The sequence below is a fragment of the Garra rufa genome, chromosome 13, assembly GCF_049309525.1.
Source record: "Garra rufa chromosome 13, GarRuf1.0, whole genome shotgun sequence".
NCBI classification, from domain to species: domain Eukaryota; kingdom Metazoa; phylum Chordata; class Actinopteri; order Cypriniformes; family Cyprinidae; genus Garra; species Garra rufa.
This window is the reverse complement of record NC_133373.1, coordinates 14,023,462-14,046,132: the sequence shown is the minus strand read 5'-3', so window position 1 is coordinate 14,046,132 and position 22,671 is coordinate 14,023,462. Positions and strand designations below refer to the sequence as shown.

The 22,671-nt window shown below is 47.1% G+C and overlaps 1 protein-coding gene across 1 annotated transcript in view; it reads right to left on the bottom strand.

Moving 5' to 3' along the window:
- LOC141283313 (uncharacterized protein C14orf132) overlaps positions 1-22,343 on the bottom strand; it is a 44,239-nt gene extending 21,896 nt beyond the window's left edge. Inside the window, exon 1 of the mRNA XM_073816597.1 lies at positions 22,140-22,343. Coding sequence (XP_073672698.1) covers positions 22,140-22,166 — 27 coding nt within the window. The 5' untranslated portion in view covers positions 22,167-22,343. The remainder of the gene's footprint in view (positions 1-22,139) is intronic.
- Positions 22,344-22,671: the final 328 nt, after the last annotated feature.

Genomic DNA, 22,671 nt, shown 5'->3' with positions numbered 1-22,671 from the left:
TCCACACGTCAGTAGGACTTCACAGAGAGGAGGCTTTTTAAAACATCCTTTTTTAGGGAAAAGCCTGCTACACTCAATTCTGGCAGATTGGGTTTTAGCACAATACCAGAAAATAATTTAGCGAGGCCCAGAATGGGGCCTAACAGCCAAATATGTAAGATTTCTACTTAAAAGCGGGGCTTTTTAAAGAGAGCGGAGGCTTCAGTAAAACATCTCTCTCTCAGAGAGGGAGCCTTGACGACGCTCTGTTCACCCTAACACACAAACTCCTAGGAGTGGAGGTCTCACATGTGTGTATATGAATATACACAGGGAAGGGACCTGACTACACTCATGCAAAAAGAGTATTACTCTTAGCAGGGTTTGAGCAAGCGGAGGCTTCAGCAGAGCGTTTTTTTTTTTTTTTCGCTTGAAGCAGCTTAACAACGCTGAAGAGGGTTTTTATTACATATTCCCATATGTATATGTATGTTGGATCATGTCTATACCAAGCTTACTCTAGCGGAGGTTTTAAACCTGACAACGCTTAACCCAAGAGGGGATTTCTACGAGTGGAGGTCTCTACACAAACGAGGGGAGACCTGGCTACACTCGGCACTTGGTGGCAGTAGAACTCAAGAGGAGCTCGAAAACTGCAATAACAATCACCCAAGCGGAAGACTGGTAGACAAAGAAAACATACACATACACATTTGAATATTTTATTAAAGTGTCTTTACTGTTCACATACCGGGCCATCAGATTGAGTATCAATCTCATCATCGGCCCAGCCCCAGAGTCTTTGGCGAGGGGGAAAAAGGAGGGGCAGGTAGCCGAACGGACGTGAGGGGAACCGGAGAGGAGACTCTAGGTGCCCGATCCAGGCCTGCCGCCACGCCTGCGCTGGATCGTCTCCCTTAGATCCCCTCTCCTATGCCGCGCATCACGCCTCCTCTGGGACCGACTCCTCCCGGGGGGAGGGCCCCGAGTGGCCACACTGGCAACCTGGCCTCGTCTCTGGCCCTTGGACCAGGACGGGCCTGGTTTTCCCCGGTGTTCAGGTGGGGGCGTGGACCGGCGAGGGATGCATGATTTAAAAGCCGCCGAGCGCGCCTTCGCCTCTCTGAACTTCTCGACCACCGCCTCGACGGATGTGCCGAACAATTCAGATGGCGAAACCGGCGCATCGAGGAGAAAGCGTTTCTCTTTCTCCCTGATGTCCGCCAGGTTCACCCACAGATGTCTCTCTGTGGTGTGGAGCAGCTCAGCCACCTCCTCCAGGGAAAGCTCCAGACCTCGGTCCAGATCTTTCAGTAGATCAGCCTGGTATGCCTGCAACACTGCCACCGTGTGCAGAGCAGCACCAGCCAGACCCACTGCCGCATATGCCCTGCCTTTCAACCGAGATGTTTCTCTCAAAGGCTTGGATGGCAGGGTCGGAGCCTTCAGGGTCGATGTCCCTCCCGCTGAGAGATCGTTTGCAAACGTCTGCTGAATGAGAGGCATCGACGCATATCCGCGCCCATGCATTCCCTCGACATCAGCATAATTCACATGCTGATGCCTGTGAATGCGGGCTGAATATGGCCTGTCCCATGCCTTCTCGATCTCTTATGCAGATCAGGAAGGAATGGGAGGCTCACGGGAGTTGGCTTGTTATGGCCGGGAAGAAACCGCTCGTCTAGTCTACCTAGGGCGGCCTCTTCCCCGGCGGGCTTCCACTGAAGGGGTAGCCGCGCGGTCCATAACAGACATCAACTCTTCATATGCGGGGCAGGCAGGCTGCATGGGCTCAGAGAGCTCATCTTGTTCCATTTCAGCCTCCTGCTCGCCCTGGCTTGAAGCCAAAAGAGCACTCGCTGCAGGATCGGAAGATGTGAGAGACAGCACATCTTCCGCTAGCAGCGCGTTCTCGTCTCCGGCTGACGTGCGCGAGAGATTAAACCCTCTCTCAAACTCGTCAGCCAGCTCCACCTGTGATCCCCGCGATCTCAGCCGCCGGGCAGCCTCAGCCGCCGTGGGACCCGAGCCGCGTGGGGCGGATGGATGTCCCAATTTCCTCGAGAAAAGAGACAAACGAGAACGGTGTTTCTTCAAGGTGAAACTCTCACAATGAACGCGCTCCGCTCCTTCTAGAGCAGAGCGCGTGTGCTCTACACCTAAACACACCACACAGAGGTTGTGTGCGTCATCAGGTGTCAGATTTCTCTGACACGGATCCGCACACTTCCTAAACAGTTTCTCTCTAGGCATCGCTGTACTCACTCGCTTAGAACAGAGGACTCTGAAGACAAAAAGATGGTAATGTGCTCTCAGGCACCTGCTTTTCTGCAGGCGCCTGTTGATGACGTCATAGGCTGGCGCAGGCCAGTGTCAAGTTCACTGTCGTTGTTCTATAGCTTGTTTCAGAACCGGTCATGCTGAAGGCAGTTCCCATAGTGTCCACCAGGACGCAGCATAGAGTTCCCTCCGGAAGGGAACCCACCTTCCAGGAGGCAGCGCTCGGATTTCACCCTTCTTCAGAAGGGGAGCTTACTCCTCCTGCCAGGAGCAGCGCTCTTAAGTGGAACCCTTTCTCAAAGGGGAGCAATCATACCTGACTCAGGAAGCCTGATGACAGACTCTACCCAACCAAAGGGGAATTTGTCCATACGACAGTGATGCTACTGACGAACCTTGAATTAAGGTGAGCTGCTGTCATTGAAGAGCTCTGAGAGGACCCTTTCCGCGGAAAGGGGAGCTACTAAAGTTACTTCAAGTTCCTGAGAAGGGAGCTCCTGGATAATCATGGGGACAGACTCCAACCCTGAAGGCCAAGGAGGAACGCCCGTCCTGACGAGGGGCGCTCATTGGGGACCCTTTCCTCGGAAAGGGGAGAGCCCAGCTCGTGCGTGAGGCCTGAAGAGTGAGAATCAGCCTGGACAAGAAGGACAGGCCCCTAACCCAGATGAACCGGGAGGAGAACCTGGCTCTGTCAATGAGAAATAGTACTCTAAATAAACCCCTTCCGCAGAAAGGGGAGTACTACCTCGGTTAAATCGACCCTGCCCTCGGTCTAACAGGGGGATCAACAGACCCCAATCTAGGTGGACTTATGTTCCTGTCTCAACGGGACATAAATCCCCCAGAGCAGGAACTTATGAGGACAGACTCCTAACCCTGAAGGCCAGGGAGGAACGCCCATCCAGCCGAGGGGGCGCTCATTAGGGATCCTTCCCTTGGGAAGGAGAGAGCCCAGCTCGTGTGTGAACCTGAAGAGTGAGAATCAGCCTGGACAAGAGGGACAGGCTCCTAACCCAGATGAACCGGGAGGAAAACCTGGCTTGTCAGCGAGAAGCGGTACTCTGAATAAACCCTTTCCGCGGAAAGGGGAGTACTACTTTAGTTACTTTTGAGAACTGAGAAATTGCTCCTTGAAGACAAAACTCAGGAGGTGCTTACTCTAGCGGAGGTTTTAAACCTGACAACGCTTAACCCAAGAGGGGATTTCTACGAGTGGAGGTCTCTACACAAACGAGGGGAGACCTGGCTACACTCGGCACTTGGTGGCAGTAGAACTCAAGAGGAGCTCGAAAACTGCAATAACAATCACCCAAGCGGAAGACTGGTAGACAAAGAAAACATACACATACACATTTGAATATTTTATTAAAGTGTCTTTACTGTTCACATACCGGGCCATCAGATTGAGTATCAATCTCATCATCGGCCCAGCCCCAGAGTCTTTGGCGAGGGGGAAAAAGGAGGGGCAGGTAGCCGAACGGACGTGAGGGGAACCGGAGAGGAGACTCTAGGTGCCCGATCCAGGCCTGCCGCCACGCCTGCGCTGGATCGTCTCCCTTAGATCCCCTCTCCTATGCCGCGCATCACGCCTCCTCTGGGACCGACTCCTCCCGGGGGGAGGGCCCCGAGTGGCCACACTGGCAACCTGGCCTCGTCTCTGGCCCTTGGACCAGGACGGGCCTGGTTTTCCCCGGTGTTCAGGTGGGGGCGTGGACCGGCGAGGGATGCATGATTTAAAAGCCGCCGAGCGCGCCTTCGCCTCTCTGAACTTCTCGACCACCGCCTCGACGGATGTGCCGAACAATTCAGATGGCGAAACCGGCGCATCGAGGAGAAAGCGTTTCTCTTTCTCCCTGATGTCCGCCAGGTTCACCCACAGATGTCTCTCTGTGGTGTGGAGCAGCTCAGCCACCTCCTCCAGGGAAAGCTCCAGACCTCGGTCCAGATCTTTCAGTAGATCAGCCTGGTATGCCTGCAACACTGCCACCGTGTGCAGAGCAGCACCAGCCAGACCCACTGCCGCATATGCCCTGCCTTTCAACCGAGATGTTTCTCTCAAAGGCTTGGATGGCAGGGTCGGAGCCTTCAGGGTCGATGTCCCTCCCGCTGAGAGATCGTTTGCAAACGTCTGCTGAATGAGAGGCATCGACGCATATCCGCGCCCATGCATTCCCTCGACATCAGCATAATTCACATGCTGATGCCTGTGAATGCGGGCTGAATATGGCCTGTCCCATGCCTTCTCGATCTCTTATGCAGATCAGGAAGGAATGGGAGGCTCACGGGAGTTGGCTTGTTATGGCCGGGAAGAAACCGCTCGTCTAGTCTACCTAGGGCGGCCTCTTCCCCGGCGGGCTTCCACTGAAGGGGTAGCCGCGCGGTCCATAACAGACATCAACTCTTCATATGCGGGGCAGGCAGGCTGCATGGGCTCAGAGAGCTCATCTTGTTCCATTTCAGCCTCCTGCTCGCCCTGGCTTGAAGCCAAAAGAGCACTCGCTGCAGGATCGGAAGATGTGAGAGACAGCACATCTTCCGCTAGCAGCGCGTTCTCGTCTCCGGCTGACGTGCGCGAGAGATTAAACCCTCTCTCAAACTCGTCAGCCAGCTCCACCTGTGATCCCCGCGATCTCAGCCGCCGGGCAGCCTCAGCCGCCGTGGGACCCGAGCCGCGTGGGGCGGATGGATGTCCCAATTTCCTCGAGAAAAGAGACAAACGAGAACGGTGTTTCTTCAAGGTGAAACTCTCACAATGAACGCGCTCCGCTCCTTCTAGAGCAGAGCGCGTGTGCTCTACACCTAAACACACCACACAGAGGTTGTGTGCGTCATCAGGTGTCAGATTTCTCTGACACGGATCCGCACACTTCCTAAACAGTTTCTCTCTAGGCATCGCTGTACTCACTCGCTTAGAACAGAGGACTCTGAAGACAAAAAGATGGTAATGTGCTCTCAGGCACCTGCTTTTCTGCAGGCGCCTGTTGATGACGTCATAGGCTGGCGCAGGCCAGTGTCAAGTTCACTGTCGTTGTTCTATAGCTTGTTTCAGAACCGGTCATGCTGAAGGCAGTTCCCATAGTGTCCACCAGGACGCAGCATAGAGTTCCCTCCGGAAGGGAACCCACCTTCCAGGAGGCAGCGCTCGGATTTCACCCTTCTTCAGAAGGGGAGCTTACTCCTCCTGCCAGGAGCAGCGCTCTTAAGTGGAACCCTTTCTCAAAGGGGAGCAATCATACCTGACTCAGGAAGCCTGATGACAGACTCTACCCAACCAAAGGGGAATTTGTCCATACGACAGTGATGCTACTGACGAACCTTGAATTAAGGTGAGCTGCTGTCATTGAAGAGCTCTGAGAGGACCCTTTCCGCGGAAAGGGGAGCTACTAAAGTTACTTCAAGTTCCTGAGAAGGGAGCTCCTGGATAATCATGGGGACAGACTCCAACCCTGAAGGCCAAGGAGGAACGCCCGTCCTGACGAGGGGCGCTCATTGGGGACCCTTTCCTCGGAAAGGGGAGAGCCCAGCTCGTGCGTGAGGCCTGAAGAGTGAGAATCAGCCTGGACAAGAAGGACAGGCCCCTAACCCAGATGAACCGGGAGGAGAACCTGGCTCTGTCAATGAGAAATAGTACTCTAAATAAACCCCTTCCGCAGAAAGGGGAGTACTACCTCGGTTAAATCGACCCTGCCCTCGGTCTAACAGGGGGATCAACAGACCCCAATCTAGGTGGACTTATGTTCCTGTCTCAACGGGACATAAATCCCCCAGAGCAGGAACTTATGAGGACAGACTCCTAACCCTGAAGGCCAGGGAGGAACGCCCATCCAGCCGAGGGGGCGCTCATTAGGGATCCTTCCCTTGGGAAGGAGAGAGCCCAGCTCGTGTGTGAACCTGAAGAGTGAGAATCAGCCTGGACAAGAGGGACAGGCTCCTAACCCAGATGAACCGGGAGGAAAACCTGGCTTGTCAGCGAGAAGCGGTACTCTGAATAAACCCTTTCCGCGGAAAGGGGAGTACTACTTTAGTTACTTTTGAGAACTGAGAAATTGCTCCTTGAAGACAAAACTCAGGAGGTGCTGGAAAGAACCTTTGGCTGATAAGATCACTCCAAGATCTAAAGTCCACAGAGAGAGTCTGGAAGAGGGATTCTCAGAAAAAGGCCTGCAAAGGACAATGTTAAACATGCCAAGGGCAATCCTAAGAAAGAAACTTAGGGAGCTTACCTTGAAGAGGACATAAGTCCTATGTCTAACATATGCTGAGAGGGTGGTTTACCGCACGACCTGTGGCATGGATAGGACGAACACTGCCGTAACCATAATCCGTAGGATCAGAGGGGGAGCATCCGCTTTGGACTCGTCATGTTTTTCTCTGAGAAGCAAAAACACAACACACAGGCCTGAGACAGTATTAAGTTCCTTTTCTTTATTAAAAGAAAAAAAATGGATCGTACTCACCCATAAGTGACCTGCATTTAACTCAAACTTAAACAAAAACCTGTTTAAGGAGTTAAAATCCAGACCATCGGTAATGGAGGTTCTTATAGGACATAAGAACCGCTACGTGCAGGGGGCTCATGTTGTAGGACTCAGACCTGGGCCTTCATGGAGTGAAGGACTTAAAGGCAGTGATCTACTTAGTCCAAGTCACATAAATCCAGAAAGGCCAAAGAGCCTGGGAAAACTAACAGATCAGTGAAAGACCTCCGGTTAGTCCTCCTAAAAGCAGCCCAAACCGGCAGAGTGGGCTGTCTACTTAAACCCTAGCAGGGGAGACAGCACCATCTAGGCAAGAGCTTAAAAAGAACTGTTTTTCTCTTTTTTAAAAACCCCCAAAGGGGAGTAATCAGTAAGCCAACACACAGACATCCGCAGATATTTGTATGTGTAGGAGGGACTAGCAGAGGTAAAAAAAAAAAATGACCGAAAGCCTCCAGCCCTAAAGGAGGAAGAATTAACACACAGCTAACCTCAGACAGCTGTAGTTAATAAGACTGTTCTGCCATAATCATGGTCGAACTAGTCTAGGAAAATATCCCCCTTTTATATATTGTGACGAGTGTCTCTGGGCTCATCAGCGTCGCCCTGGCAACCAACACGCAACACCTGCACCTCCTCGTCAGCGGCCGATCGGTCCCAGCTGCCGCTCATCAGCCCGCAGCATAAGACGCCGCTGCTGCGTTCACTCAGACAGACTCACGTCTCACGCTGATCACACTGATGCTAACGTTCTCTCTTTTGTCACACAGAGGGCAGCGAGTGACCGACGGCCGCAGCACGCACGCCTGGACACCCCCTTCACGGACACGAGAACTTCACTAGAGCACCAGTTTGGATCACGCTGAGCACCGTTCACCACTTTTATTTGCACAAGTATTCAATAAAATCCACCCTCCGGGGCTTTTGCACTGAGCTGCCTTGTTGTGTGATCTCTCAACCGTGACACCTGGTGGAGAATGCGGGCAACTGCATGAGAGATCACACACAAGTGTTTGCATTCACCCGCACTGAAAGACGTCTTTTTTTTCTGTTCACTCTTCTTTTAGAATCGGTCAGCGCGCTCTCTCTCCATGGAGACGAATGAATTACCGAACGCCTTACCGAAGTCACCGTCCGCCAGCAGCAGATCATGGAACATCTGGCTACTCGGCAGGGCAGGACCGAAGAGGAACTCGCCGCCCTCCGAGCCCAAGCTGCCTCACGCGTTCCATTACCTGATCCTCGGATGCAAGCAGCACGGCTGCTGCCGAAGATGACCGCGCAGGATGATGTGGAGGCTTATCTACAAATGTTTGAGTCCACCGCTCACCGCGAAGGCTGGGAACCGGACGACTGGGCTTCAGCGCTGGCGCCCCTCCTCACAGGCGAAGCTCAACGGGCGTTCTTCTCGCTGTCCCCAACAGCAGCCGGTGATTATAGAGAGGTGAAGAGAGAAATTCTCGCCAGATTGGGTCTGTCTCCTATTTGTGCGGCCCAACAGTTCTTCGAGTGGGAGTATAAAGCCCGGGTGCCAGCGCGAGCCCAGGCTGCCGAACTCGTCCGCTTGGCACAGCACTGGCTGCTTGAAGGAGAGCCCACCGCAGCCCAGGTAATGGAACGCGTGGTGGTCGATCGCCTCCAGCGAGCCCTGCCCCGAGTCCTTCGCCAAGCTGTCGGGATGAAAAACCCCACCACCGTCATGTCCCTTGTGGAGGCGATCGAGCTGGCGGACGCCATCCACCACCGGGAGGTCGGAGAGAGAGCGCCGCCGTTTCCCCGGAGGGTGGTCCAGGAGCGACGCACGCCGGAGGGCACCCCGCGCGCAGTTAGCAGGCCGACGGTTCCCTCGCCGATGGACGAGCCGATGCCCACCGCCGAGCCGACAACACCTCCGCGGACCTGGCTGGCGGGTTGCATCCTACATCAGCGCGTCCCGCCGGCGGCACCAGAAGCGGACGTCACCGTGAATGGAAAACCCGTGCGAGCGCTTCTGGATTCGGGCAGTGCGGTCACCCTCATACAAGCTCGGCTGTGCCCTCCCCGTCCCAACCAAAAGAGCCTGCTACCCATTACGTGTGTGCACGGAGATACCCAACAGGTCCCAGCTCGTCGTATCAACGTCGCTGCAGCTCATGGCAATTGGCCTGTGGAGGCTGGAATCATGGAGAATCTGCCGGTCTCACTGCTCCTCGGACGGGACTGGCCGGGGTTTGACCGCCTGCTCGCCGCTGCCGCCCAACCCGCCGGCCAGGAAGGGAACCGTCGTCGCCGCAGGCGCCCCCGAAGACCCCGCCGCCAACCGGCCCTGCTTGTTTCGGACAGCGGGAGAGATGGTGAGTCCCCCTCTCAAAATACTAACCTTTTCTATGATGTGTTTCGTCAGGCCAGCGAGGGGGGCTCATTCGCCAAGGAACAACGGGAGGACGATCGACTGAAACATTGCTGGGGACAAGTCCGCGCGGTGGATGACAAAGACGTCCTCCCACGGCCCCATCCTCTCCCGCATTTCATTGTCCGAAAGGGCCTGCTATACTGCGTCGCCCAGCGAAGGGGGGAGGAGAAGGAGTTACTGGTCGTTCCACGGACCAAAACGGAGGCCGTGTTAGAGCTCGCCCACTCCCACCCCATGGCCGGTCACCTGGGGGCTGCTAACACCGCACAACGGGTTCGAGACCGTTTTCACTGGCCCGGATTGGACGCGGAAGTGAAACGGTTTTGCCAGGCCTGTCCCACATGCCAGCGGACCGCGCCTAGAACTCCTCCCCCCAGTCCGCTCATCCCATTACCCATCATTGAGGTGCCCTTCGAGCGGATCGGACTGGATCTTGTGGGGCCGTTGCCTAAGTCTGCCCGTGGTCATGAGCACATCCTCGTCATCGTCGACTACGCCACCCGGTATCCGGAAGCAGTCCCCCTGCGGAAAGCAACTGCGAAGGCCATCGCCCAGGAGCTGTTTCTGTTGGCCAGCCGGGTGGGTATCCCATCAGAGATACTGACTGACCAGGGTACACCGTTCATGTCCCGGCTAATGGCAGACCTCTGCAGGCTGCTGCGGGTGAAACAGTTGAGGACGACAGTCTATCATCCGCAGACCGACGGGCTCGTGGAACGTTTTAATCAAACCCTCAAGCAGATGCTTCGGAGGGTAGCTGCCGAGGACAGACGCGACTGGGACCTGATGCTCCCGTATGTCCTGTTCGGGATCCGCGAAGTACCTCAGGCCTCAACTGGTTTCACCCCCTTCGAGCTCCTGTTCGGCCGCCAGCCACGGGGGCTGCTGGATGTCGCTCGGGAGGCCTGGGAGCAGCAGCAGCCTGCACCCCACCGCACGGTCATCGAGCACGTGAAGCAGATGAGGGAAAGGATCGACCGGGTCATGCCATTAGTCCGGGAACACCTCAGCAAGGCGCAGCAGGCCCAACAACGCCACTACAACCGGGCAGCCCAACCACGGGAATTCCAACCGGGAGACAGGGTGATGGTATTGGTCCCCACCTCCGCCTGCAAGTTCCTGGCGTCCTGGCAGGGCCCCTATACTGTGGTGGAAAAGGTCGGACCAGTAACTTACCGACTACGGCAGCCTGGACGACGACGGACCGAACAGCTCTATCACATTAATCTCCTCAAGAGATGGCAAGGGACCAACGAGCAGGTGGCCGCCCTCAGTCTCACCGATCCCGTGGTTGTCGACATGAATCCCCATCTGTCGGCTGCCCAGAAGACCGAGCTGCAACACCTGGTCAGTCAGTTCGAGGATGTGTTCTCCTCCCAGCCCGGGCAGACCAACGTCATCCAACATGACATCAAAACGCCCCCTGGAGTGATCGTCAGGCAACGGCCCTACAGAGTCCCAGAGGCTCGTCGGCAGGCTATCGAAGAGGAAATTCAACAGATGCTGAAGTTGGGGGTAATAGAACCATCTCGCAGCCCGTGGTCCAGCCCCATCGTGATGGTACCTAAGCCGGATGGCACCCTCCGCTTCTGCAACGACTTCCGCCGGCTGAACGAAGTCTCCGAATTCGACAGCTACCCCATGCCTCGGGTGGATGAGCTGTTGGACCGGCTGGGGAGGGCCCGGTACATCTCAACCCTCGACCTTACCAAAGGATATTGGCAAGTTCCGCTTACCCCCTCGGCAAAACCGAAGACGGCGTTCTCCACTCCCAGTGGACACTGGCAGTACCGGACCCTCCCCTTCGGCTTGCACGGAGCACCCGCCACCTTCCAGCGTATGATGGATATCCTCCTGAGGCCCCACCAAGCCTACGCGGCTGCATACCTGGACGACGTCGTCGTGCACTCCGAGGCATGGGATGAACACCTGGAACGTCTGCGGAGGGTGCTCTCGGAGCTCCGGCGGGCTGGACTAACCGCCAACCCCCGCAAATGCCACCTAGCGCTCTCCGAAGCGAAGTACCTGGGCTTCCAAGTCGGCCGCGGCCTCATCCGGCCCCAGGACAGGAAGGTAGAAGCGATACTCACCGCTCCCCAGCCTCAGACGAAGACCCAGGTACGAGCCTTTTTGGGGTTGGCGGGATACTATCGCTGTTTTATCCCCAACTTCTCCTCTCTAGCCGCCCCCCTGACAGACCTGACCAGGAAGGGGCAGCCCGAGAAGATTCGCTGGACGCCCGCCACAGAAGAGGCGTTCGCCGGACTCAAGACTGCCCTCACCTCAGCGCCGGTACTCCGTGCCCCGGACTTCCGCTGCCCCTTCCTGCTGCAGACGGATGCCTCCGATACCGGACTCGGGGCCGTACTATCGCAGATCCAGGAAGGTGAGGAGCATCCTATTATTTATATCAGCAGGAAGCTGTCCTCGGCTGAGAAGAACTACGCCGCCGTAGAGAAGGAGGCCCTGGCCATCAAGTGGGCAGTCCTGGAGCTGCGATATTACCTCCTCGGCCGCAAGTTCACCCTGGTGACCGACCACGCCCCCCTACAGTGGATGGCCCGCGCCAAGGACACCAACGCCAGGGTGACTCGCTGGTTCCTCGCGCTCCAGGACTTCCACTTCGAAGTCCGCCACCGCGCCGGGGCCGCCAACGCCAATGCAGATGGGCTCTCACGGATATGGACAGCTTTTGCAGGTCTGTCAGGGGTCATTCCCCACCCACCCCTTAATTCACCCCTACTGTCTCCATTCGTTCCCAGGACCAGAACGACGCTTAGGGGGGGGGGATGTGACGAGTGTCTCTGGGCTCATCAGCGTCGCCCTGGCAACCAACACGCAACACCTGCACCTCCTCGTCAGCGGCCGATCGGTCCCAGCTGCCGCTCATCAGCCCGCAGCATAAGACGCCGCTGCTGCGTTCACTCAGACAGACTCACGTCTCACGCTGATCACACTGATGCTAACGTTCTCTCTTTTGTCACACAGAGGGCAGCGAGTGACCGACGGCCGCAGCACGCACGCCTGGACACCCCCTTCACGGACACGAGAACTTCACTAGAGCACCAGTTTGGATCACGCTGAGCACCGTTCACCACTTTTATTTGCACAAGTATTCAATAAAATCCACCCTCCGGGGCTTTTGCACTGAGCTGCCTTGTTGTGTGATCTCTCAACCGTGACAATATATACACATATATATATATATATATATATACACATACACGCATACATAACATGCATATGTATATACATATACATACATACATTCATATTATGGCAGTAAATTAACTCCACAATCGCGACGCGTAGCCCATATTCGGCTCCCGCGGGAGCTAAACAAGCTGTAATTTACCACACCCACGTAGCAGAGAGTCGTTGCAAGTGGGTATGAGAGCGTGCCTCTCGTTACAAACAAGCAATGAATGCACCGATTGCATTCTACTCTCTCAAGAGCTAATCTTGCTTGCGTTCTCCCCTCACAGCTCGGGCAGTGTGAAAGTGCGGGTATCAGATTACCACACACGTCACAAGCAGGCCTCCGGTGAGAGAATATGCACTCCTAGACAAAGAGAAGGCTGAAGACAGCGAAGAGGATATGTGTTTACTCCGGTGGCTCTTTATACTGTGTTGCCCGGTAGTGACACACCAGCAGCGACGAGCGCGCCGAGGTGACGTCATACGCTGTCGCCGGCCATTTCATGTTGTTTTTCTATATGCATTCTTCAGACAAGAGTCACGCTGCAGCGTTCCCCAATAGCGACCCCTAGGGGACGCGGTGAGAGTTCCCTCGGAAGGGAACTACGTTTATGCGTGGTTAGTGAAAAACTAAAGTTTTGAAGTCACTGAAGTCTACTGCAGATTTACTTTAGAAAAACAACAGGAATGGACACAAAAACACTTTGGTGTAAACACCTGCTTATTCACATGACAATGCAGTAGTTGAAGCTTCACGAAGTTAGTTTACTCCTCAAAGAATAGCCTTAAAATCTTTTAATTTACAGATATTTGGTTAAACCCTAAAACACAATACAATGAAATGTGTAATTTAAAATTTGGGTAAAACAATAGAGAATCAATAGAGAAAATCCCTTCATATTGTCATGGACCTTATTTTTACTGACTTTTCTTAGAGTGTTTCTTAAGTGTCCTGATACTGTTTTACTGACAGAGAAACTGCTCCAGATGATTTACTCAATACTATCACATCAAACTGAATTGTGTATTGATTCACACATTTGTCAAAACCCATCTAACACCTTCAATCTGTTCTGCTCTTACTGACTGTTTATTCTGAAGACTCAAGTCTCAAGTCTTATGGAAATGCAGAATAGTTACATGAGCGCTAGACATACTCAAGAAAAATAAAACTCATCTATAAAATTTTTGAAGGGGGAAAAAAACATGACTTGATTCTTGACAGATGAAATCCTGAACTTCTGGTGAATTTCAAAGCTTAATGTTGCTATTTTCAAACTTCATGGCAGGTAAATATATTTTGTCCAATGTGACAGTTTGCTTCATAGCAAATCCTTTTTACCTTGACCTGATCTGCATGCCACTGTTTGAATATATTATAAATTGTGGCCATGAAGTACTTTTTAATCCTTATCACTTGAGCTCTGATTTAATTTAACCTTTTAACATTTAATTAATGATCATTTCTATTATGACAACTCTTGGAATATTTTAGCATGGTAATGGATATGACAATGTTGATGAATTTGATTGCAGTGAAATAGATCTGCTACGCAAAATAACTCAGGACTTGACTTGAGACTTTAATGAAAAGACTCAAGACTTACTTGGAACTTGTGCAATGACTCACCTCTGATGTAGACAATAAACATTTTTGGAAAATATTATTATTTTTGAATTGAACTGAAGCTATTTTCCCTTTGCAAAAAAACAAGCAAAAAAAAACAGAAAATACTCAACCATAGATTTATTTGTATGCACAAATATCATATATGTGACCCTGGACCACAAAACCAGTCTTAAGTCGCTGGGGTATATTTGTAGCAATAGCCAAAAATACATTGCATGGGTCAAAATTTTTGATTTTTCTTTTATGCCAAAAATCATTAAGAAATTAAGTAAAGTTCATGTTCCATGAAGATTTTTTGTAAAATTCCTAATGTAAACATATCAAAATGTAATTTTTGATTTGTAATATGCATTGTTAAGAACCTAATTTGGACAACTTTAAAGGTGATTTTCTCAGTCTTTTTGATTTTTTTGCATCCTCAGATTTCTGATTTCAAATAGATGTATCTCAGTCAAATATTGTCCTATCATAATAAACCATACATCAATAGAAAGCTTATTTATTGAGCTTTCATATGATGTATAAATCTCAGTTTTGTCTAATTTAACCTTATGACTGGTTTTGTGGTCCAGGATCACATATAATTAGCTGTAGCAGATGTATACAGGTGGAGCTGGGGAGATGGAGGGTTTCTGATCAACTCTAAAAGCATGCTGCAAAATAATGTACTTGTTGACTTTTTTTTTTTCAGGAACAGGTGCCACCTACAGGCCTGTTAGGTGAACTTAGGTCAAAAACACATGAAATAGTGATGTTAAATGACCTTTAAATATTTTACTACTGTTAATAACTGTCACAATCTCCAGCCTTCCTACTATAATTTCATATAAATGTATTATTGTAACCTAATTAATAATGTGCCACTAATTTGGACAAAGACTTATTTAAGACTTGAAGTTAAGGACTTGCAACTTGACTTGGACTTGCCTGTCTTAACTCGGGACTTGACTTGAGACTTGAATGCTAAGACTTTGAACTTGTCAGATGACTCAGTCCCACTTCTGATGTAGACAATAAACATTTTTCGAAATGATTATTATTTTTAATTGAATTGAAGCTATTTTCTCTTTGAAAAAAAAAAAAAAAAAAAACTTTTTATGCACAAATAACATATATAATTAGCTGTAACAGATGTATACAGGTGGAGCTGGGGAGGTGGAGAGGTCTGATCAAGTCTAAAAGCACGCTGCAAAATGCTCTAGTGGATGCTAACCAGTCATTGAATGTCACGATCAGACTGGGTTGTGGAGTGGAGATGGAATGAGGAGAACCGGAGTAAATGAAACGTAAACAGTTTATTAAATGAAACACTGAAACTAACATAAACAAAAACCGGGAGCATAAGAAGCACATGAAACCAGGCAAACAGCAGTAACAGAAATCATTGACGGACAAATGGGGAGTGAACACACAGACTCTTAAATACACTGAAACGGGGGTGTGGTCACTAACAAGATAACAGGATGACAAGGGGGAAATGCAAATATGGGCATAGAAGGAACCAAAAAGACTAACCAAAAGGGGGAGAAACAAGGACTAAACCAAATGAACTATAAACATGGGGGGGGAAACACTTGGAAAACATAACAGAACAGGACAATACACAGACATAACTCTGACATTGAAATGTAAGGCAGCAGGCTCATCAGCTTGTGCCAAGTAGTTAATGCTGTGAATATCATCAGCTTGCGTTAAGGACCTATTAGCCTGCGCCATCAAGAGTTTCTTGACATAACTTGGCATTAGTTCATTACGATATGCAATCAGGAAGGCTGAGATAATGATTTACAACCTTTCTGTAAAGAATAACATTGAATTATTATGCACAATAAAGGTTATCAAGCCGATCTGCATAAAAACACATTAACATATTGCTGCTTTATTATAGTTTAGTTAAGTGTAAGCATTACTGGCATTATTATCACTTAATGTTCTTTGTTTTATGAGCTTCTTATGTGTCAAAATAACAGTACAGAGTAAAACATATTTTCATATAAATATATAGTTGACTATATATTTTAGATAAAGCATAAGCAATATGTATTAGGAATATTTAACCTTTTGACCTCACATAAACTGATGAATTCAACAGACATACAGTTAAAAACATTAGATTTCTCCATTTGAGCTCGAATCAAATGCATTCATAACTGTGTCGGCTTACATAAGAGTATCACCACATGTAGGAGAGCTGCTCATGAAACACAAGAGAGGCAGATGGGAGAAAAATACCTTATGTGAGCCATCAGCTTGTGCCTCTGAGAGAAGGAATCCTCTGGCTAGTGCAAATGAATCAGTGTGCAGTGAACTACATGGCATTATCTACACTGAAGTGCCATTTCCATTCACAGCAGTGCTGAACAAGCTTCCGGCCTCTGTCCCGCTGCCTTCATCGTCCTTATGGGCACACATTTACCCATCCAGGCATCGCTGTCCTCAGCTAGCGGGGGATGACACTAAGGTCTCTGAGGAGGAGGTTCCAGATTGGTGATGTGGCATTTGTTCAGCTGGCTTAAACGCAGAGAACTTCACCATCAGCAGTTTGTGAACTTGTTTTGGCTCGAAATTTTAGTGTCACAGACTGCATTTGTTAAATAACCTGAATTAACCTTAATTAAAGATTATCACTTGCAGTGTTGTGCTGTCGCCTCAAACATCTAATATTCATTTTCAGGTGGCAGAGTCTTAATTTATTCAATTAACCATGTAGCTTTTAAGTAAATAATCTTTTTATTAATTAAGTAGCGGGGCAGCATTTGCACAAGTTATTGTTTTGTTTACCTTGACAATATAATGACATACCATATGAATATATGTTCTGTCAGCTACTTAGAATCACAACTACAGTGAGGCATAATTAACAAATAATCACTCAGTCAGGTCTATTTAATGAACTGATTAACAAATCGGTCTGAATCATTCCGATAGCTCACTCACACTGATTCATTTCGAGTGGTTTCTCAAGCAACGGTAACAGTACGCAGCTTGTGAATGTAGGTCAATACATTTTCAGATTAAAATGGTACACAAAAACAGTGCATTTGCCATAAGTGTCATGGAGTATCATTTAAATATCACTTATAATTATTTAGTACAAAGAAATAGTAAAATACTATGGTATATCATCTCTGTACCATAGTAGCTACACTGTAAAAAACAAAAACAAAAAAACACAATTTGTTGAGTAAACTTAAAATAATTTCTTACCCTGCTGCCCTAAAATTTTAAGTTGAATCAATTCATATATCTAAGTTGTCACTTAGTACAACTTAACATCTTAAGTTGACTAAACTTTCTGAGTTGCCTGAACTTAAAAATTATAAGGCAGCCAGGTAACAAATTATTTTAAGTTGATTCAACAAATTGTTTTTTACAGTGTACTACCACACAATGCTACTAAAGGGAAATCTGATGTTTACGGTTTCTGACATAGGTCGAGACGTGGGGTGAAGACATCATCGTTTCACAAAATATATGATTGGCTGTACACACAAAAACGCAAAAAAACGGTGTTGTTTCCAGATTTATCCTTTCTGTGATCCAGTTTAAAAAAAATAGCAGTTTCATGCTCCCATGCCGGATCCATCGAGACGAAATGTCAATATGATATAACATGTTTATATATACACCTAAACACGTCTCCGTGTGGACGGGCCTAAAACAGACAATTAATTTCCAGTCATTTAATACCATGATTGAAGCTGACTGTGGTGGGGGGCATTAAATAGTGGCCATGACATGACTTTAGGATGTGACAGGAGCAACAAGACCTGTGATTTATATATATATATATATATATATATATATATTATTTTCTTTTTTTTTTTTTTCTTTTTTTGCAGTATGGTAATTTGTCCATTTAAATTTTCAGTTTTGTCAGGTTTCACATAGCTGTCATTGAGAGAAAGGACTCAAAGGAGCAAGTGAACCCATTCACTTAAACAATAGGTGATATATTGAGCATGAGCAGCAGCACACAAAGACAGAAGAAAATATACATCAACGTCAAAGACGCTTTTAAAAATGCAAATGCAATATGATTAATGAGATGGCTAAATTTAACAAGGGTATCAAGAGCCGGGTGAAAAAGCTAAAGCATTTATTATCACTGTAGAGTTCTGCTAGTACAGAGTTGTCCCAAAGGAGAACTGCCCATAATCCTGTCGTATACATTAGGGATTCACAGACTGTCAGAGAGTCTACAGTCAGACCCAAGGCTAGATCTCAGCAAAACCATCACACAAATGGGTAAAGAATCAAAAAGCAGCCATGAGCCAGTGGGGAAATAAAAGAAGCCAATATGCATGTTTTAAGTTTCAAAGGCTGATAAAAGGAGATTTTTTTCCCACACTCACAATGCAGGAAAGGATTCAGATAATGGGAAAGCCACTTAATGCTGAGTGTAGACAATAACATGAAAACGTGTACACTCTGTCACGGTCTGTAAAAAACAACATCTGGATGTTGCACATTAAAGGGATTTGACATGTGTTAAGACCAACAGTGCTTTTTGCAGGCAGATGGTGTATTTATGGTATGTCTAGCAGGGTTAACTGGACCATGATAAACAGCCAAATTTTTACTGCATTTATAAAAGACCAAGAATGAAGGATATACGAATTCTGGTCATGACATCTTCAATGGTACTACAAAGAAACTGTTTGAACCAACAACACAAGAGATTAGGTAATGAGAGCACATCACACAAGTAAAACAGTGTTTTGTGTTAGTGATAACAGAATTAATTACCCATATAAATGGCTTGCAAAGCCTCATTGAACCATAAACAAACATTACCAGACATAAAGTACAATATAGAGCTAAAAAATCAGCCACTTTTTCTACTATATCTGGCCTTGCTCATGTTGAGGAGGCAAAAAGGGCTGAAGAACATAGAGTCAGATGTTGTAAACATTTCTAGTTGTTTACTAAGGAAGTCAACAGTAATTTTCCAAAATCCTACACTCTTAAAAATTCTGAGTTAAAAACAACCATTCCTTTTTTCTTTTTCTTTTTTTGGCAACCCAGTGCTTTGTAAATATTGTTCAGAACACATGCTGGGTTATTTTAACCCAGCGATTCTCAATTCCAGTCCTGGGGTACCACTGCTCTGCACATTTTGTTTGTCTCTCTTATCTGACGCCCTCGGTTCATTTTATTGATCTCCCTCCTGATGATGTCAATCAGGTGAGTTAAATAAGGGAGACATACAAAATGTGCAGAGCAGTGGTACCAGGACTAAAATTGAGAACCACTCCATTAACCCATTTGCTGGGTTGTTTTTTGACATAGTGCTGGGTCAGTCAACCAACTGAAGGTTTTTAATTTTAAATAATAAAAATGCAAGCTAAATTCACAAAATCTTCAAAAACATTCAGTAAAGATTTTAGGACGTGACAGGAGCAACAAGACCAGCCAATGGGAATAGAAAAACTGCTATCATATAAGTCAGTTCATTAAATTACTTATATTCATGACTTATCTTACATTCATGTTTGAAAAGTTACATCAAAAACAGCTTTACTTTGTGCCATCTTGTCTGTCAGACATTTAAGTTCTAACCTCTCAAATGCATATAGCACGACCATAGCTGCAACAATGGCGCAGTAGATTCAATTGCGCTCCAGTTTAATCAGTGGAGAGCATGGTAACCTTGTTACACGACAGACAACAATGTCGCGTCATGTTTCAGTCCTGGTTGTGCATTCGTTTGGCGGGAAGTGAAACTTCCCAAAGTAGTTTCATACTTTAGGCTTCAGTTTTGCATATGCATACAGCCTATTCCATTTGACACAAACACAGGCGGACAACACATGCGCACTAGAAAGTTGACCAATATCTGCTCTATTTCTCTCCAGAAGTTATGAAATTTTGATTTTCTAGTTTAAATTAAATGTTTTACTCAAATTGTTGAAAAAAATAAATAAATAAATAAAATAAATAAGCATGTGCGAGAAATTCCACACTTAATTAAATGTGTTGCTTGCAGTTTCTTTGTAATTATTTTTGACATTTTCATTAGTACAAGTTAAAACTGTTTCAAAGCAAACCATCTGTTAGTGCATGATGCCTTAAAATGATAATTCTTTAGGCAGTTCACTAGGTGCAAATACGTTTTGAATACAATGATGCATGTAAACCATTTGTGAAAGCCTATTTTGAACGGTTAATAGGGAAAAAAATGAGGAAATTTTTTTCGCTGCACTATTAGTACAGTATTCTGTAGTTGCATAACTTTTTTGTAACACCACTGATATAATTTAGCTCGTTCCCAAAAAATAGGCTCACTGTTCTGCACCATTTGAGCAAAATGAAGCAATTCAATTAAATCCAGAGAGACAATGCTATATGAGATTAATGAGGGAAGTTGGAAAATTAACGGAAATCTCGCCAGCAATCAGGGCCATTGTGAGAATCCGCGGCCATCTTTTAGCACCTGTCAAAACACATAAAGCCAAAGATTCATTTGCATCAAGGGCACAAATGAGGGATGAAACCGAACCGAAAAATCATTTAGCCTTGAACTGCCACTTATTATGATTTGGCTTGACTCTAAAACTATCCACTGAGAGTCGCAAGCATATAGAAATGAAGACCTCAGTCCAGTTCGTCTGTTCTGAAATAGATCAGACTTGGCATCAGAAATCAGTCAGTCAGTCAGATTTGACTTTATGAGGGTAATGTCTATTCTTAGGGAACAGCACTGTGCTGGCAGGCTAGTTTGAACCCTGACTTGGCTCCAAGTTAGTCTCAGCCATTAATATTAAAGCTTCTGCCTCCTGGCTGTCAAGAGAAATGACACTGAGAGAAGACACAACACTAATGGAGAGATCACTCTTTGATGCCCTTTAACCTGTCTCTGTCTGGCCTTGGATCAAATCCATCCACAGCACAATCTAGTCTGGGACACACACCTGAAGTTATTTCTGTAGCTCATCCAGTAAGAAGAAAAGGTTGTTTAGTTGCACCTCTGGCTGATGTTGCAACGATGTTGCTCACTTCACTTAGCTACATCCTTTTAAATGACTTTGTCAGTGCAATTTTCTGATGTCGCTCCAAGCAGAACTCGTCTCGCTCGTCTGCCTACAAGAAAATCCCCATCCAAAACAAGCACTGTGTGTAATCACAGAATTTTGGCTTATAAAAGAGCTACTTTATTGAACTCCACAGCAAAGTGGTTGCCATAGGCATAAATTATGATTTTTCTTTTTACTAAGTTTCTTTTACCGCAGTGTTGAAACACTTTATGCTTTTGATTTTTTTTCTTCAGTCAAGTTAATGAAACACAAGGAAATGAATATAACTATAAAGCTTGAGCACTGCTGTTCTCTCCCATTAGCCTTCCACCAATAATTGCTCTACAGCTCATTACAAAGGCTGCAGTTGTTCCTATCATTTCTTAATTTTATTACTCTCTGAATCATGCACATTGCATACACATTCTTAAGGTCTAATATTATATTACTATATTTAAGACTATAAAATGCATTTAAACATGTTTAGGACCTATTTAATTGCTTCTGGTTGAAAAGTGACTGGATAAAATAATAAACACAAGATCATTTGTATGTTACAATTACATATTTTGGTATTTTAGACATTTTCATCCAAAAAGCTGACAGTTGCTTGTGGATTGCCTCTGTAACTCATTCTTAAAATACTGTCGAATCAATAGCTGTCACATGCATACAGGTTGATTTTTTTTAAAGGTGACTATAAGAAGGATGTCTTATTTGGCTTATCTTGAACTCCACAAGTTTGTGAAAAAAAAAAGGGTGATCCATGTTCCCCAGCATGATTTGATAATGCCACAAAGGGCATCTTGTGCTTTGTACAAAGCAGCACTTGTGTGCAAATATATACACAAATGTATTTAGTGACCTTAAATTATGCAGAAACTTAACAAATAATGGTTTTACAATCCAAAGATCCAAAAACATTTTTTTTTTTATGTAACATATCAACAGGATTTTAATTCAAGTATCTTTAACGTCACCTGTAGAGTTTTGAATGTAGACATTTGGACCCCACAGTGTACAATTAGTTTTTCTGATATGATTAAGCTGAAGTCTGTACATTCTGACTTCAACAAGCAGTTCTTTGTGAAGTTCAAGCTGACTTTATGTATATCCAGTATATCGGTATCTATAGCTCGAGAAAAAAGCGGGAAATCTCTTACCTGCGCAGCCATAAATGACAGATCCATGATGATATGCTTATCAGAACAATAACTAAAGCTTCAGGAAGAGCAGGTAAGCTAGCTTTCCGTGTCGTCTCTGTCCACCGGTGTAACCTATTTACATCCAAATGACATCGTCGTATTCAGCTTCAGCCTCCGGGTACATGAATCCTCAACATCTGATGTGCGTCTGCGATCATTTTAGAGACGGATCAACAGCGAGACGAGGGTGAGACAGACCAGAAGAGAGGAAACAAGAGGATGGAGAGAGAGAGAGAGAGAGAGAGAGAGAGAGAGAGAGAGAGAGGACCGAGTGAGGGAGCGTGTGCTTGCCTTATTCATATTCACTTGTTTTTGTGACGCCGACGTCTCGAAAATATTTTTTGGACAAAGCTTTTGTAGATGCGCCACAAATATGAGCTTTAAATATTTAGCCACATTCGCTCTTTTAAAATCAGTTTTGTCTAACTTATCGACATACAAATTTGACTAGCCTATGTTCATTTATACAGCCACAAAGTATCAAAAAACG